The sequence below is a fragment of the Macroventuria anomochaeta genome (assembly GCF_010093625.1).
Source record: "Macroventuria anomochaeta strain CBS 525.71 unplaced genomic scaffold BU25scaffold_10, whole genome shotgun sequence".
NCBI lineage: Eukaryota > Fungi > Ascomycota > Dothideomycetes > Pleosporales > Didymellaceae > Macroventuria > Macroventuria anomochaeta.
Window position 1 is genome coordinate 628,070 of NW_022985371.1, and position 17,535 is coordinate 645,604.

Consider the following 17,535-nt stretch of genomic DNA (forward strand, 5'->3'; position numbering starts at 1 on the left):
AACGCAGCGCTCGGTGAAGCTTGTCGATGTTGCGCGCCCATGGACAGCGGTAGTGAACAGCTTCCTCAGCGCGCACGATGGAAGCCTTCAACTTCGCGACGTCACTCGACCTGACGGAGCTGTCGGTGCATGTGAAGATGTGAGCAATCGGTCGGCCGTGCTAGACGTCAGCTAAGAGATGGTAGAGACCGTCTAGATGGAAACCAGAAGCAGATACCCTATTCAGTGCTGCTGAGGCGGCCAGAGCTCAGGCACCGAGCTTCCAACATCAAGTGAGTGTCAACTACAGGTGAGCGAAGCAAGCGCTGACGGTTGGTGCAGCCCCCACTTCGAGCTCTATGCGACTGCACAGATGTGGGCAGACAGCAAGCCCCTCACCATCCCCGTACAGACCGCATACAAGTCGTTTAAGAACGCACGCATATGGAACGAGTGGCTCGAACTGCCCGTCACCTATGCAAATCTCCCCGCCTCGGCGCAGCTCGCCATCACACTCTGGGACCTGTCACCCCTCGAAGACACCGACTCGAACATGCACGCTGTACCCTTCGGCGGCACCACCATACCGCTGTTCGACAAGGACAACACGCTGCAGAAGGGCCGGCAGCGATGTCGAATACACCGTCACAAGGCAGCCGATGGCCTGTCGAACACCACTACCCCGTCGGTGATAGCGCCTGCCCGCAAGAGTCGAAAGGCGCCTGCGCTGGAGGGTACAGTGGACGAGCAGGTTGCTGAGATGCAGAGGCTGGAAGACCTGCTGAAGAAGCAGGAGATGGGTGACCTGCCGACCAACACGTGGCTCGATAACCTCGTCTATAAGAAGATGATGAAGATTCGGAGCGATGCGCTCAAGGCCGAAGCAGCTGCGCTCAACCGTCAGAAGGACATGAACGGCAACGGCAACGGCAGCGGCAGCGGCAGCGGCAGCACTGACAGCAGTGAAGACCTGGAATTGTTCTACCTCGACATCGAGTTTCTACGGTTCGACCACGCCATCGTCTTTACCGATGTTGAGTATCCGCCACCTCCAGTCTCAGACCTACGGCTGCCAGCAGAGTCAGATGTTCGATTACGGCCGCCACCGGAAGTATCCTTTGGCCCCGGCATTGATGTCGATGGCATTGGTTATGGAGACGCCGATGCCGGCAGGCTCATCAAGATCTACGACCCTGAAATCGGACGACGAGTCAACCCTGCCGAGGACAAACACCGTGAACTGATGCGCAGTCAACAGACAGACTCCCTGGATCGAGATAGGAAGCCTAACGTCCATGTCCGCGACAAGTTGAATCTGTTGATGGCCAAGGGCCCACTCGAGGAGATCACATCACATGAACGAGACGATATCTGGAAGTTCAGGTACTTCCTGCTCCGCGACAAGCGTGCTTTGACCAAGTTCGTCAAGTGCGTAAACTGGAAGAATCCGAGGGAAGCACGCCAAGCAGCTCCTTTGCTCGACAAGTGGGCCGAGATCGACGTGGACGACGCACTTGAGCTGCTTGGTCCTCATTTTGACCACCCAGTAGTGCGAAGCTATGCTGTCGAACGCCTTAAGAAGGCGGACGATGAAGAGCTGCAGCTGTACCTCCTCCAGCTTGTACAAGCCCTGAAGTATGAAGCGGCCGGAGAAGGCGACGACTCCTCCCTTGCACGCTTTCTGGTTACCCGAGCAGCAAGCAGCTTCGCGCTGGGTAACTTCTTCCACTGGTACCTGATGGTCGAGATCAGCGATATGAGCACTGACCAGGAGCCTGAGCACCGCGACCTCTTCGCAAAAGTCGAGTACGACTTCATGGTCGAGCTCGAGAAGACGCCGGAAGGCGTCGAGACTCGTAACACTTTCCGCCGCCAAGGTGAGCTGCTTACCATCTTGGCCAAGATCTCGAAAGACGTACGCTTCGGCGGCGGCGATCGACCCACGAAACTTGCACGTCTCAAGAAAGCCCTCGCCGACCCCAAGAACGAACTCACAAACTTCGACCCCCTTCCCCTCCCTCTCGATCCTTCGGTCTATATCACCGGCATCGACCCCGAAAATTGCAACGTGCTGAAGTCCTCACTCCTGCCCATAGTCCTCAACTTGCGCACCAGCCACTCGCAAAAGTATCCTATCATCTTCAAGTTCGGCGACGACCTGCGCCAGGATCAACTCGTGATCCAAATCATCACGCTCATGGATCGACTTCTGCGCAAAGAGAACCTCGACCTAAAACTTACACCCTATCGCATTCTCGCCACCTCCACCTCCGCGGGTGCTTTCCAATTTGTACCCTCGATGAGCATCGCAGCCGCGTGCCAGAAACATAAAGGCTCACTGCTCGCATACCTGCGCGCCAACAACCCCGACCCACACGCTGATCTAGGTGTTAAGAAAGAGGCAATGGACACGTACATCAAGTCCTGCGCAGGCTACTGTGTCATTACATACCTACTGGGTGTAGGAGATCGGCATCTGGACAACTTGCTTATTGCACCCACTGGCGCTTTCTTCCACGTCGACTTCGGATACATCCTCGGCCGCGACCCTAAGCCTTTCGCTCCGCAAATGAAACTCTGCCGCGAGATGATCGAGGGCATGGGCGGTGCTACACATCCTAACTATCTCAGCTTCAAGGAGTATGCGTTCACGGCCTGGTCTACGCTCCGCAAGTCCTCCAACCTGCTGCTTAACCTGTTCGCGCTCATGCAGGGCGCGAATATCCCTGATATCAAGGTTGAGCGCGAAGGGTCGGTAAGGAAGGTCCAGGAGAGAATGTGGATGGGCAAGAGCGAAGGGGAGGCAGCAGAGATGTTCGACCGGCTTGTGGAGGAGAGCATGGGCGATTGGAAGGCCGGGGTTATCGATTGGGCGCACGAGTTCGTGCAGACTTATTGGCGCAAATAGACTATGTAGTCCGCACGCCAGGTGTACACTGCAGCCTAAGAAAATATCGCGAATCCCCCTACTCATTATCGTTCTCTAACGCCTAGGCCCAAACAACACTCTTGTCCTCGAGTTGAATACACGGTACCGGCTCAAAGTCACCCTCGATATGGTATTCTTCCGGATCATCGTCGTGATCAGGAAGTCTCCACTCATACCCAACCCCGAGCTCACTGTACTTTGCCGCTATCCGGGCCCCAACCCTCCACACCTCCGACGCATCTCCCGGTAACGCGCTCCAGCTATATGCAGCCTGGAAGTGCCGCTCACCGTACTCATCCTCTGGGCAAGTGTTGCGCATAATGTACACGTCGGAAGCTCGCCTGTTGGAGTTGATGAGCGTGACGAGCACGAAGTCTGTGCCTCACCATCGAGCTCTTTGTCTTGCTTGGGCGTCAGTTGTGGTGGGATCGGAGGCTAGGTTGCAGGTGTACTGCAGTGCTCCGAGCTGGAAGAAAGGGGATCCTGGGGCATCGTTGCGACTGTCAGGAGGGGCGAGCAATCCGGTCTCTGTGTGTGGCCGGCTTTACTCATGGCTAAGAGGCAGGTCTGGAAAACGTAGTAGCTTCCTTGTCCCCTTGATTTCTTTCGCTGGCTCGAGTCGCTCAGGACCAGGCAGTAAGCGGAACATGACATAGTTCAAATGCCTGATGGGGGATGTGGTGGAAGTATATGCCGCCCTCAAGATTAACCAATCGAGGCATCGCTCACCGTGCGACATTTTACGGCTCCCCAGATTCTGTGCCCATGATGGTTGTCGTGATTGGTCTCGCGCTTGGAGCTGCATTTCCTTCAGCTTGGACCGTTAAATTTGATAGATCTAATAGCGATCGGTGACCTCTGGGATCCTTAGAACAACATCGTGCGTAGACAAATCAAGTACAACACGAGAGTAGACCATATCCATACTAGCATCGATGGCCGCAGAACTGCTAACAGCAGCAAGCGTCCGCTGGTGAAAGATCTGGTTGACTGAACCATTCCTGAGGACAGCACCTGCGAAGTTGCCGAAGACGTACAACGGGTACGTGTACCTTAAGCAATTATTGGTACATATATGGCATTGTAATCTCCTTCGCACCGTGCAGTCGAATACAACGTGGGCATAGTTTTGGCTGACGGTGAGGTTGCTTTTAGGATTACGTGCTGGTGCTGGGTCTAACGCCCGTCTACCCACGTTCTCGACTTGAGTGGTGTGTAAGCCCAGTTGTTGCTAGCTGTATGTGAAGACCACCTCAAGGTCGCGACATCAGGGCTGGAGGTATTTAATGTACTTTAGCTCTTCGTCAAATCATGATATTTGTCACATTGGTACAGCTTGTCTGTGCAAGGCATGAATGACTACTACAATCAGCGATTATAATCATACAAAACAAACAACATTGCGTGCAATTACTTCACGTACACTCCCACTGGTCATCTCGCGACACCCATGAATTGACCACTCTCCCCTCCAGTCGCGCTATCCTGCCTCATCAGTCCCTCACACTGCTTTCCCGTCGCAGCTATCATTGCAGCTAAAATGTCGAGCACACCCTGTTGTGTTCTCTGTCCTGCAAAATCACCCTCGAGATCATCTCCCAAATCCTGAACACCTTGCGGAAAGATGCCAGCAGCTCGTCCGTGAGCAGTTTTGTCGGCAATGAAGTGCACTACCTGCACGTCATCCAGCTGTGCAGAGCCCATCGCCTTCATCATCGCGCCAGCCTCACTAGCTTGGAAATCATCTTGTGCTGTCATTACGGTAGGAATGAACCAGGGTGCAACGAGGTTGACGCGTACTGGAGGGTTCGCGGTAGCAACGCGGTCTCGTGTGCCATAGAACAGGCCGCGAACACCGAACTTTGACATGCTGTACGTTGGGCTTGATGGGAAGCCGACATAGCCTGCGAGCGAAGCAAAGGAGGAGTCCCGAGGCAGACGGAAGTAGCACAATGCAAGATAATGAGTGTCATACACGCCCCGAAGGTTTACGTCCATGGGGCGGTAGCCTGGCTTTGGCGGCTCACTGTCAATGCTCGGCGCTTCGGTTGGTATCATGTCGAAGAGATTTTGCTAGGCGCAAATGCCAGCGTTGGGCACGACGGCGTCAATCTTGCCATCGCTGAATGTTATGGCCTTCTGGAAGAGCGCAGCTTGTGACTCATAGGAAGTCACGTCGCTCTGCAAAAATTGAACTGGAAGCCCCTCGAAGTCAACTCTCGTGCCACAGCCTCTTCAGTCTCAGATCGGACATTAGAAATGGTGACAGTCGCACCAGCCTCCGCCAGTTTCGTCGCACATGCAAGACCAATGTCTCTCGCCGACCTGGTAATAAGGACTGACCTTCCCTTGAGTTTCCAGAGATATGGAGTCTGACCGAAGTCGAGAGATACAGACTTCAGTGGCGTGGTTTCAGCTTTTGTAGTCATTGGTATGCCGGAACACTGTTTAATTGATGTCAATGGCCGACAGTTCGCAGCAGTCCTGTAGTTCATATACCCGCGCAACTACCCCTCTTGTATATATGGCTGAAGCCGATGTCAATCTGAGTAGACTTGACCGTATCCAATAAATTTGCAAGTCTAACATGATAGCAGCCAATCGATAGTCGTGAAAGAGTCGCTTCATCTGAGTCGACCAGTTTTGTGGGGTATCATGGTGCGTTTCTGGTGGAGACGCGGCAGCGGATGCAAGGTGGTCTCTGCTCAACGAGATCCGGGAGGTATCCGAAGTGTCCGCAACACCCGACCCACGGTTGATGTGGAGCTGAAAGACTGACTGCGGATTGTTCTAATCTCAGCGCCACATCCTGCACCGGATTCGAAAGCGTTGTCTGCCGTGTCGTCTCGAAGATCCAGTTCTCATCCAAGGGTGAAAGACCACTCCCATTCTCGCAGCACATCTTCCCAACATCTTCGTGTCCCGCCTTCCAGCTTCGGCCGCCAGACCTCCTTGAGCACTTTTTGAACACTATCAATATTCTCGTACCGGTTGCGGTCGGAAATGTCCTTCAGCCTCTTTGTCAAACGGTCGATAGCCACCTCACTGTCCAGCTCGGCGCCGGCCATGAAGATGGGGTATAGTAGACTCGACTCTGCAGGACTACCGGAGGGTATCCTCATGATGAACTCCATTGCGCGGGCAGCACATCCTGGCACAAGCGATGCGTGTGCTTTCGAGTTGCGATACAGCTGGATCAGTGCAGACAGACGATACGATTCAGCCAGCGCAATCAGATCAAGTGCGACTGGAAGGTCGACCCCAGAAGAGAACGGGCTCTCGTATGTCCAGGTCTGGATGCCGTTTTCGATCGCATTGAACGTTGCTTCCGTAAGTTGTGGGAATGCTGGATCCGGGTTGACAACGTATTGAATCTTGCTGATAAGGTCGCAAAGCTGATATGAGATACCCATCAAGGGGTCAATGGTCAACGGCATGGCGACGTTGAGCATGGGCAACAAATCACGCTCAAGAGCGGGCGCCGAAGTAGTTGCTGACGCTGACACTTGAGACATGACCGATGCCATTGCGTAGTGGTACGTGAAGTGCCGATGCAACGAGTCAACCTCGATACAATCGACAATACTTTGCTCTGGAGACAATGTGTCCAGAATCTTGCGCACACACTTGAGCTGCTGAATCCATGTCGTACTCTTGTTGCCCTTGAGTGCTTCCAGCCCCACCAATAGCAGGATGATGGCAACGACCTGGTAAGTGTCCCGCAGAGGTTGACCCGTTGGTGACAGACGCTCTTTGATGAATCCGCTGCATTTCCTTTGATGTCGCAGAGACACCGCTCGAAGATGCGCCTCACGATCCTTATCGTCAGTGCGCCGTGCGAGCTGAGCTGATGACAAAGCAAGAATGGCATCCAGCATGCCATCAATTTGAAAGGCCCACGGCATATACAGCGATGTGTAGAAACTGGTCGGTGTTGTCGCCACTGATACACTGGGTACGAACTTTTCGATATAGTACTGCAGCAGGTGCTGTCTTTCAGCCCCAGCTTCGCCAGGAAGCATATCCCAGCAACCCAGCGAGTCCGGCACACTTTCGACAATTTCTTCGGGACTCGAACTGGAATTCGAATCTGCATCCTGAATCAGTTTTCGCTGCGCCTGCCATTCGCAGGAGAGGTTCAGACGCGTGCAGTTCTCGCATTGCGGACGCCGATTATCGCAGCGCTTTCGCCTGGCACGGCACGTCAAGCATCCTGTCCGGGAGCGTGGGGCAAATTTTCGCTGGCGTGGCTTCGGCTCAACCATACTCGGCAGGCAATTGGAAAACCTCGTCCCGGAGTTGGTCGGATAGTCAATTATCCATGGGCGAGAATGCGTGCATCACCACCGGGGCATTATTGGAGAGGGCGGAGGTGAAGGATTAGTGTTTGGTAGGCGAAGATGCGCCCCTCTCTAGATGCCGATAAGCGCACGTGGCACGGATAATCGGCCCTTCTTGAGAGGGCGTTTACTCCGAGGTTAACTTCAGCCTCACCGTCATGCCTCGACCTTTCAACTCGACTGTTCCTGAGGACGAGGCGCGATGGAAGGATTCTTCCGCTGCATCAATTTGGCCGTCGAAGTTAGTGATACGAGATAACCTCTCCTTCACCCGGTGAGGCCCACGTGTTTGAACGGTCCCGCAAATACCCTTGTCGAGCTGCCCACTTGGGAAACATTGCCAAAGCTCATCTCCGAACGCTCATCGCTGGTGCTGGGCATTCAAGATGGATATAAAGGTGACCGAAGGTGTTGAGATGTGTTGTTGTGGTACTCGACACTGCACAGTATCGCCTGCATCATGGGACGCTTTACCACGGTTCTCACCGCCGTCTCGGCCATCACCATCGTAGCAGCTGACGACTTCAACATTCTACAGCACATTGGAGGAAATGGTCAATGGTTTCCCGGTACTTTCTTCTGGTCTGTTGACGATTGAGAATGAGTCTGACAGCTTGACAGGACCTGAAGTGACTGGCATCTCGTCCGATGTGCCCGCTGGATGCAAGGTCGAGCTCGCTGCCTTCTTCTCTCGCCATGGCAGCCGTTACCCTGACAATGGCGCTTACAATGAGTGGACTGATCTCTATACTCGCATTCAAGCAGCTTCAAACCTCACAGTGAGCGACGAGAGCTTGAACTTCCTCAAGACCTGGAAGCCTGTGCTGTCAGACCCCTCCAACCAGATCAGCCAGCTTTCTACTACTGGCTACAAGGAGCTCACTGAGATGGGTGCGACATGGCGCCTTCGCTACCCTGACCTGTATGACTACAACACGCCCTTTATCATGTGGGCGAATTACTACAAGTCAGGCCCTCGTGTGCGTGATAGCGCACGTCTCTTCTCTCACGGCTTCCTCGGTCCAAATGCGACTGACCTTGGTACAATCTATGCCCTGAACAGCACCGACCCAGCATCCTGGATGAACTCGCTAGCTACGAGTGACCTGTGCAAAGCATACAACGACGAAGGTGGCAGCCCCTACAAGGATGTCTGGGACAACATCTACCTGCCACCGATTCGCTCCCGCCTCAATGCTAAGATCCAAGGCGGCTTCAACTTCACCCAGGGGGATGTGTCCATTATCCCGTACTTGTGTGGCTTCGAGACTCAGATCACTGGCCGCCGAAGCCGCTTCTGTGACATCTACACTGAAGAGGAGGTTCTGCAGTACGAATACGCCCAGGACTTGCGCTATTGGTACGGCACCGGCCTGGGATCCGACATCGAGAAGTACAACATGCTGCCAGTCGTCGAAGGTCTAGTTCAGCGCTTCGTGGATGGACCCAATGCGACGTATAATAACGGCAACGGGACCTTTGTCCCCCCTAAGATTATCGCTTCTTTCTCCAACGATGGCCAGATCAATCAGATCATTGCCGCAATTGGTGTCTTCGACAACGAGCCTCAGCTTCCTGCGAACAAGACCTTGCCAGACCGAAAGTTCAGAGCAAGCCGTCTTGTACCCATGCGTGGCACAGTCGCGTTCGAGCGCCTGTCTTGCCCTACTGCGTCCAACGGCTATGCCACCAGCAACTCAACGAGCGAAGCTTACATGCGCATTCGCCTGAACGAGGTCGTGTACCCAGTCGTGAACTGTACAAGCGGTCCTGGATCGTCTTGCCCACTCTCGCAGTACCAGAGCATTATCAAGAGCAAGGTCGATGCGGTTGGTGACTTCACGAAAATCTGCAATACGACTGATTCCAGCTTTGCGGCGAGGCCGACTGCGACGTTCTTCCAAGATAACACACTGCCGTATCAGCTCATCGTGAAGCCGTAAGGATTTGCGGGCACTCGACCTGGTTCTTAGTCAATCATGCTCAGCCCAATAGCAACCATGTCTCATTGCCAGTCGCCCATCTCTTTAACCGCGTTCTTCTCATCAGAAGTTTGAGCTTAACAGTTTGAGAGCGATAGAATCATCATGAACAGCTCAGAAAATTGTTTCCAGGTGCCATATCGCTCGGCAAAATGTGTTCCAGCAAAAGTCTTTCCTGACATGTACAGGGCGCGCTCGGCATTCCCCAGCTCTCACCATCGGATGTGGGGTCAGTGCGCAGGGCGTGCAGATGTCGAATTTCGCATTGCTGACGCATTCCAAGCCGCGAAAATAGCTACAGCAGTTGACCGCAAGTCGGACACAGTGAGTCACTTATGTCAAGCTTACTTGCTACCAATACCATCATCCGTACAGCAAGTTCCATCTGACATGTTCCGTCAACTTCATTTGTTCCGTGCCAAGCCTTGCATCCACCTTTCCCAATGGGGACACATGTGGCTCGATTATCGGTTGTTCTTGACCCTTCTTGGCTCCACACTGAGCTCAGCTATGGCATCAACACTAACATTCAACATGCAAAGGGCGCAGGGCGCATACGGAAAACAAGTGGATTTGTAAGTCCAAGGCGTGATGTGAAGTATTATTGATGTCTGTGATGGAGTCATGACGCCGCCCCTAATACCGTCGTCGGATGAGCAAGCATCAAGGCAGTAACAGTATAAGTGCAGTCAGTCGGAGCTCTTCTTAGAGCAAGCACATTACATCAAGTTCAGCCTTCCAGCAAACGAACAACAAGATCAAGATCCTCATTTCTGCATTCCAGAGATCTCCAGCGACCATTTCCTCGGGCGCACCTACATCACGCCCCTCCTCAGATTGACTGTCAACATCATCGCCATCGAAAACACTCTACGCGACAATTGCGATATTTTTGAGGATAACACCGCTCTATCTTATTACTTCAATACGGTCGTCTGCAATACCACAATGTCGACCTTATCCTCAACAGCAACAACACCACGCTCCTCAATCGAGCTCACCAAGTCTGCCTTCAAAGTCCACACAACATCCATCGCCCCTTTATCAATACACACCACACAGTCCAAGCCCAACAAGATCTGGCAGTCCGTCAAACGCCATGTACGACAGCACCATGAAAGCGTGAACGCCGTATACGCGAACTACTACGGGCAAGGGCATGAGAGGAGGGTGATGCTTGGTTCAGATGGTGTAAGGCGCTTCGATGGGCAGGACAAGGCACAAGAGGTGTGGGTTTATGAGAGGGGCATGTATGGGCGATGATCATGAGATTTGAGGATGGAGTTTTAAGAGAAGTGAGGGATATCCATTGAAGAACTGGATCAACATGGCGCATGAGGACCATACCTCTTAGCGTGTTTACAATTGCTGAGTGTAGTGGCAGAACCTGCGTGGACGCCGGGAGTTACGAAGGGGTTGAGGCGCTGATATGTACCCTTGACTATTGCATTATAATATTAGACATTTTCTTCACCTATCCGGAGAGTTCATCTACTCCTCCACTTCCTCCTTCAAAAGTGCCTTGATTCCCTCTTTCATCCGCCCCGGAATCATATGCAACAAATTTTCCCCATATTCTCTTTCATACTGCACAAGCTCCTCCGGCCAGTTGAAACTCAACGCCATACACCCGTCACCGCCTGTGACAGCGCTGAGGCTGATCTGCGGGCCGGTGCGGTTTAGGCTCTGACTGAAAGTCAGGCGGCCGAGGGACCACTTCGCCTCGCCCTCGTGTGAAATTGAAGAGTTTTGAGGACGCCATACGCCAAGATTTGACACCTCTGCACTTGAGTCTCGTGGTTTGCCGAGTTTCTCGAGGAAGTAATCTTGCATATTCGATACATACTTGAGCAGTGCGACTGGATTATCTGCGCCCTGTTTGGCGAGTTCTTGAGATATTCCGGCTTTCACTTGCCTCGCTATGTCCCAGGAGAAGGTCCTGACAATACTGCGGCTGTTGTTGCCATTGTAGTTGAAGATAAACGTGTGATTCGTGATGGCATTAACCATGCAACTTTTGGGTATAGACAAGAAAGGACGGAGAGAGATCGGTGTGCCGATTCTAAGCTCATTGTGTGGGAGCGTGTCACGAAACAGAATGGTGGCGAGGAGGGTGCTGATTGCTGCTGTTACGCTCGTTGCCTCGGCTCGGCATTTTTTGGCGAATGCTGTTGTTAGTTCGGCGGTGAGGATTACGCTCGTGTTGTGAGACGAAGTGGGTGTTTGGACTATCGCGTCGACGGGGTAGCCTGTCCAAAGATTTGGTGAATGTTGCGCGAAGTACGAGGGGAGCAAAGAACCCGCGATGGCACGCAAGAAGATTGGCCACGAGATCGTCATGGGGTGTAGCTCCTCTAGTGGGGGAAGAAGTTGTGTCGAAGGCGTTCTGACTACTGGATCGATCGTCTTCTGTACCGAAACCGCGTTCAGACCCTCGAGAAAGCTTTGATGGAACAGCATGGACGATGCACCGTCACTCAGCGCATGATGGAAGATCCACGAGGCAGTGAACTCTCCTGGTGTCTCTGGTGACGAGGCGATAATGAGTCGCCAATATGGCCTCGACCTGACATCCCCTTTGAAGTTGCGGTCGTGCTGTTCGCGTAATAATTTGTCGAGCTCATCATCGGCTTCATCATTCTTCGGTATAGATCGTTTGCGATGGCGAAATACTACGCACGTACGCAAATCAATCTCAGGTAGCCGCGCGAAGTAGACATCAGGATATGATCTCTCTTCGTTGACGGGTATGGCGCTTAGGTTTGGATGTTCTGCGATGACATGGTGAAGGGCGGCAGAAACCAAACTTTCGAAGGGAATGTCTTGGGTGGACGAAGTCGTGTAGGTCGCAGTCAGGCCGACATTATTGTAGAAGCCCAGTTGGTGTCGAGCTGTGCTGTATGTTTCTAGTCGGCCACACGGGCGGAGCTTTTCTAGTTGTGATGGGTCCATCGCGTGGTCCACGACGACTGGTTTTAACTTCTCCATTGAATTGTCGTAGCGGACTTATTTTGAAATTGATTAAGTGATGGGTACCTGACAGGCAAAGTCATTGAAAGTGTTGCCTGGCATAAACAGAGGCTATGCATCCGGGAGGGATCAAGCCATCGAATCTGCCAATCACAGCACGCGAGTGGGTCTCGCATGACTCAGGCCATCGGTGTGTCGTGAAAGCCGAACCGAATTTACTGACTGTTTTGTTCAGGAAGATGAATTCATAGTCGTGGGAATGGTTCGGACATATCTCTGGCCGGTTACTCTGATGTTATATAATGACTTTCACAAGTTGCCTGGAAACCATGAGGTCATCTACCCACAGAGTTGTTCTTTGGGCCAAAAAGCCATATCCCATCATCGTTCCAATTATCAAGGGGGATCAGCAACTTGTGAAAGTCACCGATAAAGACAGTCGCTTTGATCGAGTCTTCGTCTTGGTGACTGTGGAAGGGTTGAGATGATTTTGATTGATCTTGAGAGCTACTGGCTGGAATCGATTGAGACTACATAGTAGAAGGAGATAGCAGTGAAGGGTTGGGGAAGCAAACCGAACTAACCGAATGAGCTGGACAATCAGTGCAGCGGACCGCTGGCAAACACTGCAACGGTCCGTTGGCAAACAGTGACACTCCTAGAGCTTGAGTGGAGAAGGAATTATTGGATAACTCGACGATTGGCCTACTAAGGTTGTCGTGTGTGCTGCCGAATACCACGAATAAAGCCAAGCGAGAGCAAAGTACGAAGCAGCCTCACAATCAATGCTCAGGCTACGTATTAGAACAGGCTTGCAGTAACAATGACAGTACGATACGCTCACCTATTCCTAGTCGCCACACGGCTGCTATTGATGTCGACCAAAAATGCCACTACACGGTTGATCCGTCCTCAGCGCCAGCTTCTCAACTCTTTACCAGGTGGTCATGGAATAGATCCCAACAAGCTGGTAGTGGTGCGTACATGAAGCTCACATGAATACGTGTGCTTCATGGAGGTGTATCAAGACACCACAGATGCGCGACAGCGACGTCTGTGAGCGACGCGGACCAACCAGATCCGTGTACACCCTTTATTCCACTCGAGTTTGGCATGTTCTGACTTCCAATGATGGATGAGCGCGAGGTGTTCCTTGCGCGACTAACGACTCGATTTGCCGAACAAAATTCGATGTCAAGTCGGCAAAGATAGCTCTTTCGATTCAGGATGCGGCGAAGACACCCTTTTGGGTGGGAGCGTCACAACTGTGTTCCTGTTTCAGCCACTCACCGATTGGTAGATCCCGTACGACGTTGGATGGCTTTCTTGATTGCTGCTGCATATGCATGTAGATCATGAGGCTGGAATCAGATGGTGAGGCTGTTTGAGGCGGATCTGCATGGCCGTCAGATCTGGTCACAAGCAAGACGTGAAACTTGTGGGAATCATGGGGATCTTGGGGCATGCTGCTCAGCGAAGGAAACGGCAGCACCATACAAGTATCGGCGATGCGTGACTTGCGTTTTGAGATGGAAATGTGATGAAAATGTGATGAGTGGTTGGGAATGTTTTTCGCGATGGTGATGTCGCTTGCCGGGCTCCTCACCCCAGACCGCCCAAACTTCGTATCTCTGGTAAGATCTATGCAGCTCGCCATCAATCACGGCGAGATGCATCACACACGGCGAGATGCATCACACACGTGTGATATGCGACGCACAAATGTCTTGTTTGCGGACGGATCAACATCATGGCCTGCAAAACATTCACCCTTGAGCACTTGACCTTAGCTATCAATCAGCTGCAGTCTTCCGCTTTACAGTAGCTCTCCTGCAAGGCTTGCGTAGCTTTATGCATTGCGCAGCAGCACCACCTTCATCTCTCAGCTAGTGGTGAAGTTCTAGGGAAGCCAGCGACACGCCTTCGCACACCAATGCCGCAACCCGTTGACCGTCAATCTGCCCACGCGCTGTTGCGACACAACATGTGTAGGCTTGCCCAGAGCCACCAAAACCTGAGTGTACCGGAAGTAGAATTACGGACCAACTTCCCGGATTGGATCAAGCCCCATGGCTCGCTTCAGCCGCCTCTTCAGCCGCCTCTTCAGCCCATACGCCTGGTCGCAGGCAGTCATTCAGACGTTTGTACGCATGTTGACCATTCAGAACCTTATCCTCACGTGAAAAGGCTGGCCGACAGGTCTGGGCATAGCAAAAACGGCTCTTGTGCAACGTGGGCGCCGTCAATTGTGGAAATGCCTAGCAGTAGCCCACCATATTGGGTGGTATCCGTTACTCGCATCCTGTGTGAAGTCTTGAACGATTGTTGCAGCGTACAGGACAGCATCAACCAGACTTTTGTTGCACTAATTCGGAAGCGCCGCATCGAAAGTAGACCCTCCATCACAGTTTCGACGCAGCCATCGAATCTCCAAGCTTGTCTAAAGCAAACAAAAATAAATTTGCCCATGTACTTAACGCAGTGTGCCGGGCTGTATGACATTTGTTTTCCATTTTACAATCGCATACTCTGATTGCAGGGACCCTCACCGCTGGACCAAACTTCAAGTACCTTTCGATCCACCTCAGTTCATTGCGACTCACACAGTGTCAAACCGACAAATCCACTGCTTTTTTGTCAGGCAGCCTTACACTTTTCGTGGCCTTCAGGGAGGACCCTTCATTAGGAACCATGGTTCACCAAGACTGTAGCCGAAAGGCAACACTGTCGCCAAACATCACATGTTGCAGTGGGTATGTTATCATGGCAACACCACTCCTGTCTTATGCTGACATTCTGCAAGCGAGTCGGTCACCACAAGTTCAAGATCTTCAAGAACATTCGTCGATACCAACGACATGCGACGTGTTCGAGATGACATGCCGTGGCAGCTATGGGTAGTGGCAGTTATTGCGTTTTGGGAACGGGCGGCCTTCTGGGGTATAACAGGTCCATGGCGTCAGTGTGCTCAATTGGGTCAATTCTGACTCTATGCTAACAGTAGTAATACAGAAAACTACATGCAGCACCCTTCCCATTACGAGGAAGGTCAGACACCTGGAGCTCTCGGTCTTGGTCAGTCAATGGCCACCCGGATGTACTGCGCCTTCTACATTCTCTACTACACAACACCAACCCTACTCGCTATTCTGGCCGACAGTTGGCTTGGCCACTTTACAACATTGGTCATCAGCGTCGTCATTTACAGCCTTGGTTGTGTGGCACTGACCGTAAGCTCAATACCTAGTCAACTGGACAAAGGCTGGGGACTGCCTGGTCTCATCATTGCAATGGCACTTATTGCATTGGGAGGTGGCGGCTTCCGTGCCATCATGGTGCCCTTTATCGCCGATCAGTACACTGAGGAGAAGCCAACCATCAAAACACTCAACTCAGGCGAAGAAGTCATCACGGATCGACAACTCACTCTACAGTACATCTACAACTTGTACTTTTGGGTAGGCAACCTGGGTTCCTTGTCTTGGTTCGCGACTGTCTACCTCGAGTTGCACACTGGCTTTACCTCAGCATACGCACTCTGTCTTGGTTTCATGGTCATTGCGGCCATCATGCTCGTTTTTGGACAGCGGTGGTACACCAAAACGCCACACGAAGGCGACGTACTCCCTGCAGCCACCAAAATCATCACTTGTGCCTGTCGCAATGGCTTCAAGATGGCCCACGCTCAACCCGAGTACCAGCTCAAACACCGCCAACGCGCTGTCTCGTGGAGTAGTCAGCTCGTCAACGAAGTTACCCGGGGTCTACAAGCTTGCCGTGTTCTTATTGCTTTCGTTGTCTTCTATGTTTGCTTTGACCAGATGCAGAACAATCTGATTTCTCAGGCTGCTGAGATGGAGACTCACGGCACTCCCAACGATCTCGTACCGGCCATGAACCAAGTTGGCTGCATCGTTTTTGCGCCACTCATCCAGGAAGTCCTCTATCCGTTCCTCCACCGCCGGCGTATTTACTTGCGACCTGTAACACGAATCACCATCGGCTTCTGCTTTGTCGCATCATCCATGCTGTATGCGACTGTCCTACAGCACTTCATCTACTCTTCTTCTGACACCAAGGTCAATGTCTGGATCCAGGCCCCGCTTTACTTCCTCCTTGCCATCGGCGAGGTATTTGCCATGGTCACCGCGATGGAGTATGCCTACGACCACTCGCCGAAAGACATGAAGGTCATCGTGCAAGCAGTAAGCCTCCTTATCGCCGGTGTTGGCTCCGCTATTGCGATGGCACTAACTCCGGCGGCGCGCGACCCGTTGATGGTTGGCTTCTACGGCTCATTGACTGGTGCAATGGTTTTGACAATCATCATCTTCTACGCCGTCTTTCGACACTACGATAGGCCCGCTGCAAAGGACGAAGAGGCTTCTGTTACCACCTCAGCGACTGCTGGAGCTGCAACAGGTCCTCTCAGTGCCGGTGCAGTCAGCGCGTCTGCATCTCAAGTCAGCTTGCAACCGCAGCCCACTATCGAGGTCGTTGCTGCGGAGAAGGACGTCGTCGCCGAAGCTACAGTGGCCGACGCAAAGAACGGACTTGACCTCGATGTAAAGACTGTCAAGAGTCAGCTCAATGCTCTCCTTTGATCATCTTTCCGACCTGTATATACACATGCATTGCAACGGCGTCTTACACGGGTGAGCTCACGCTCTGAAGTTACAGCATATTGTTTCCGCCTTGTCTGATTTTATATAAAAGCTATGGGCCATTTCATAATCATGTATCATATCCCAAAAGTTCGTCTGCGCTATTCACATGTGGTAAGAGCCACAGCAAACAATCCATGATTATACATCATTGCCTCCATCATTCCGCTCTGCAACTCTGATTTCCTTCTCATGTTTCCTCTTCACTAATCTCAACATCATAGTGTTACATAACAGGAACAACGCCGCAGCGTCGACTGAGAATGCTGAGGTCACCACAACCGTCACTTTCGCGGTCACCGAGTACTGGCCTGTCTTGGTCGTCAGTACTCCTATTCAAACTCATTGGAGACCACTTGCTATTTGGAGCACTATGCACGTTGGCAAGCGTACTCACCAAACCCGCAGGTATTGATGGGCTCGAGCATGGGTGAGGTGGGTGTGCGTTTCGATGTATGGCGACTGGGTGCTGGGATGGAGCTGCTTCGTTGCGCCATCTCGTCTTCACTCGATGCTCTGCGCGTCCTTGTAGGAACGTGCATTTGCACGATAAGGTTTAGAGAGAACGTGACAATGTTCTGGTGGTCAATGCAGGTTTGGAGGTATTGTGCACGATCTCAGCGCAACTTGTACTTCCCTCTGCCTACCCATCCATTGTTGGCATGCTGCCA

At 52.4% G+C, this 17,535-nt stretch overlaps 7 protein-coding genes across 7 annotated transcripts; 4 read left to right on the plus strand and 3 right to left on the minus strand.

The window, feature by feature from the left end:
- Positions 1 to 77: 77 nt before the first annotated feature.
- On the plus strand, positions 78 to 2,887 carry BU25DRAFT_489993 (phosphatidylinositol 3-kinase; the record flags this gene model as incomplete). The annotated part of the gene is made up of 3 exons (XM_033711465.1): positions 78 to 139; positions 186 to 272; positions 322 to 2,887. The coding sequence occupies 3 exons, from the start codon at positions 78 to 80 to the stop codon at positions 2,885 to 2,887; spliced, it is 2,715 nt and encodes a 904-aa protein (XP_033563619.1).
- A 1,425-nt stretch (positions 2,888 to 4,312) lies between these two features.
- BU25DRAFT_438918 (NAD(P)-binding protein) lies at positions 4,313 to 5,337 on the minus strand (the record flags this gene model as incomplete). The annotated part of the gene is made up of 2 exons (XM_033709085.1): positions 4,313 to 4,981; positions 5,137 to 5,337. The coding sequence occupies 2 exons, from the start codon at positions 5,335 to 5,337 to the stop codon at positions 4,343 to 4,345; spliced, it is 840 nt and encodes a 279-aa protein (XP_033563620.1). The 3' UTR covers positions 4,313 to 4,342.
- Positions 5,338 to 5,652: 315 nt separating this feature from the next.
- On the minus strand, positions 5,653 to 7,313 carry BU25DRAFT_21821 (uncharacterized protein). The gene has a single exon (XM_033701287.1). It carries the CDS (start codon positions 7,171 to 7,173, stop codon positions 5,770 to 5,772), a length of 1,404 nt encoding a protein of 467 aa, XP_033563621.1. The 5' UTR covers positions 7,174 to 7,313; the 3' UTR covers positions 5,653 to 5,769.
- A 110-nt stretch (positions 7,314 to 7,423) lies between these two features.
- Positions 7,424 to 9,406, plus strand: BU25DRAFT_389639 (acid phosphatase PHO12 precursor). Its single transcript, XM_033704528.1, has 2 exons — positions 7,424 to 7,817; positions 7,870 to 9,406. The coding sequence occupies exons 1-2, from the start codon at positions 7,709 to 7,711 to the stop codon at positions 9,189 to 9,191; spliced, it is 1,431 nt and encodes a 476-aa protein (XP_033563622.1). The 5' UTR covers positions 7,424 to 7,708; the 3' UTR covers positions 9,192 to 9,406.
- A 346-nt stretch (positions 9,407 to 9,752) lies between these two features.
- On the plus strand, positions 9,753 to 10,712 carry BU25DRAFT_409314 (uncharacterized protein). Its single transcript, XM_033706026.1, has one exon. The coding sequence runs from the start codon at positions 10,179 to 10,181 to the stop codon at positions 10,491 to 10,493; it is 315 nt and encodes a 104-aa protein (XP_033563623.1). The 5' UTR covers positions 9,753 to 10,178; the 3' UTR covers positions 10,494 to 10,712.
- A 9-nt stretch (positions 10,713 to 10,721) lies between these two features.
- Positions 10,722 to 12,182, minus strand: BU25DRAFT_457096 (uncharacterized protein; the record flags this gene model as incomplete). Its single annotated transcript, XM_033710086.1, has 1 exon — positions 10,722 to 12,182. The coding sequence occupies one exon, from the start codon at positions 12,180 to 12,182 to the stop codon at positions 10,722 to 10,724; it is 1,461 nt and encodes a 486-aa protein (XP_033563624.1).
- Positions 12,183 to 15,055: 2,873 nt separating this feature from the next.
- BU25DRAFT_389644 (PTR2-domain-containing protein) lies at positions 15,056 to 16,987 on the plus strand (the record flags this gene model as incomplete). The annotated part of the gene is made up of 2 exons (XM_033704529.1): positions 15,056 to 15,162; positions 15,202 to 16,987. 2 exons carry the CDS (start codon positions 15,059 to 15,061, stop codon positions 16,802 to 16,804), a joined length of 1,707 nt encoding a protein of 568 aa, XP_033563625.1. The 3' UTR covers positions 16,805 to 16,987.
- Positions 16,988 to 17,535: the final 548 nt, after the last annotated feature.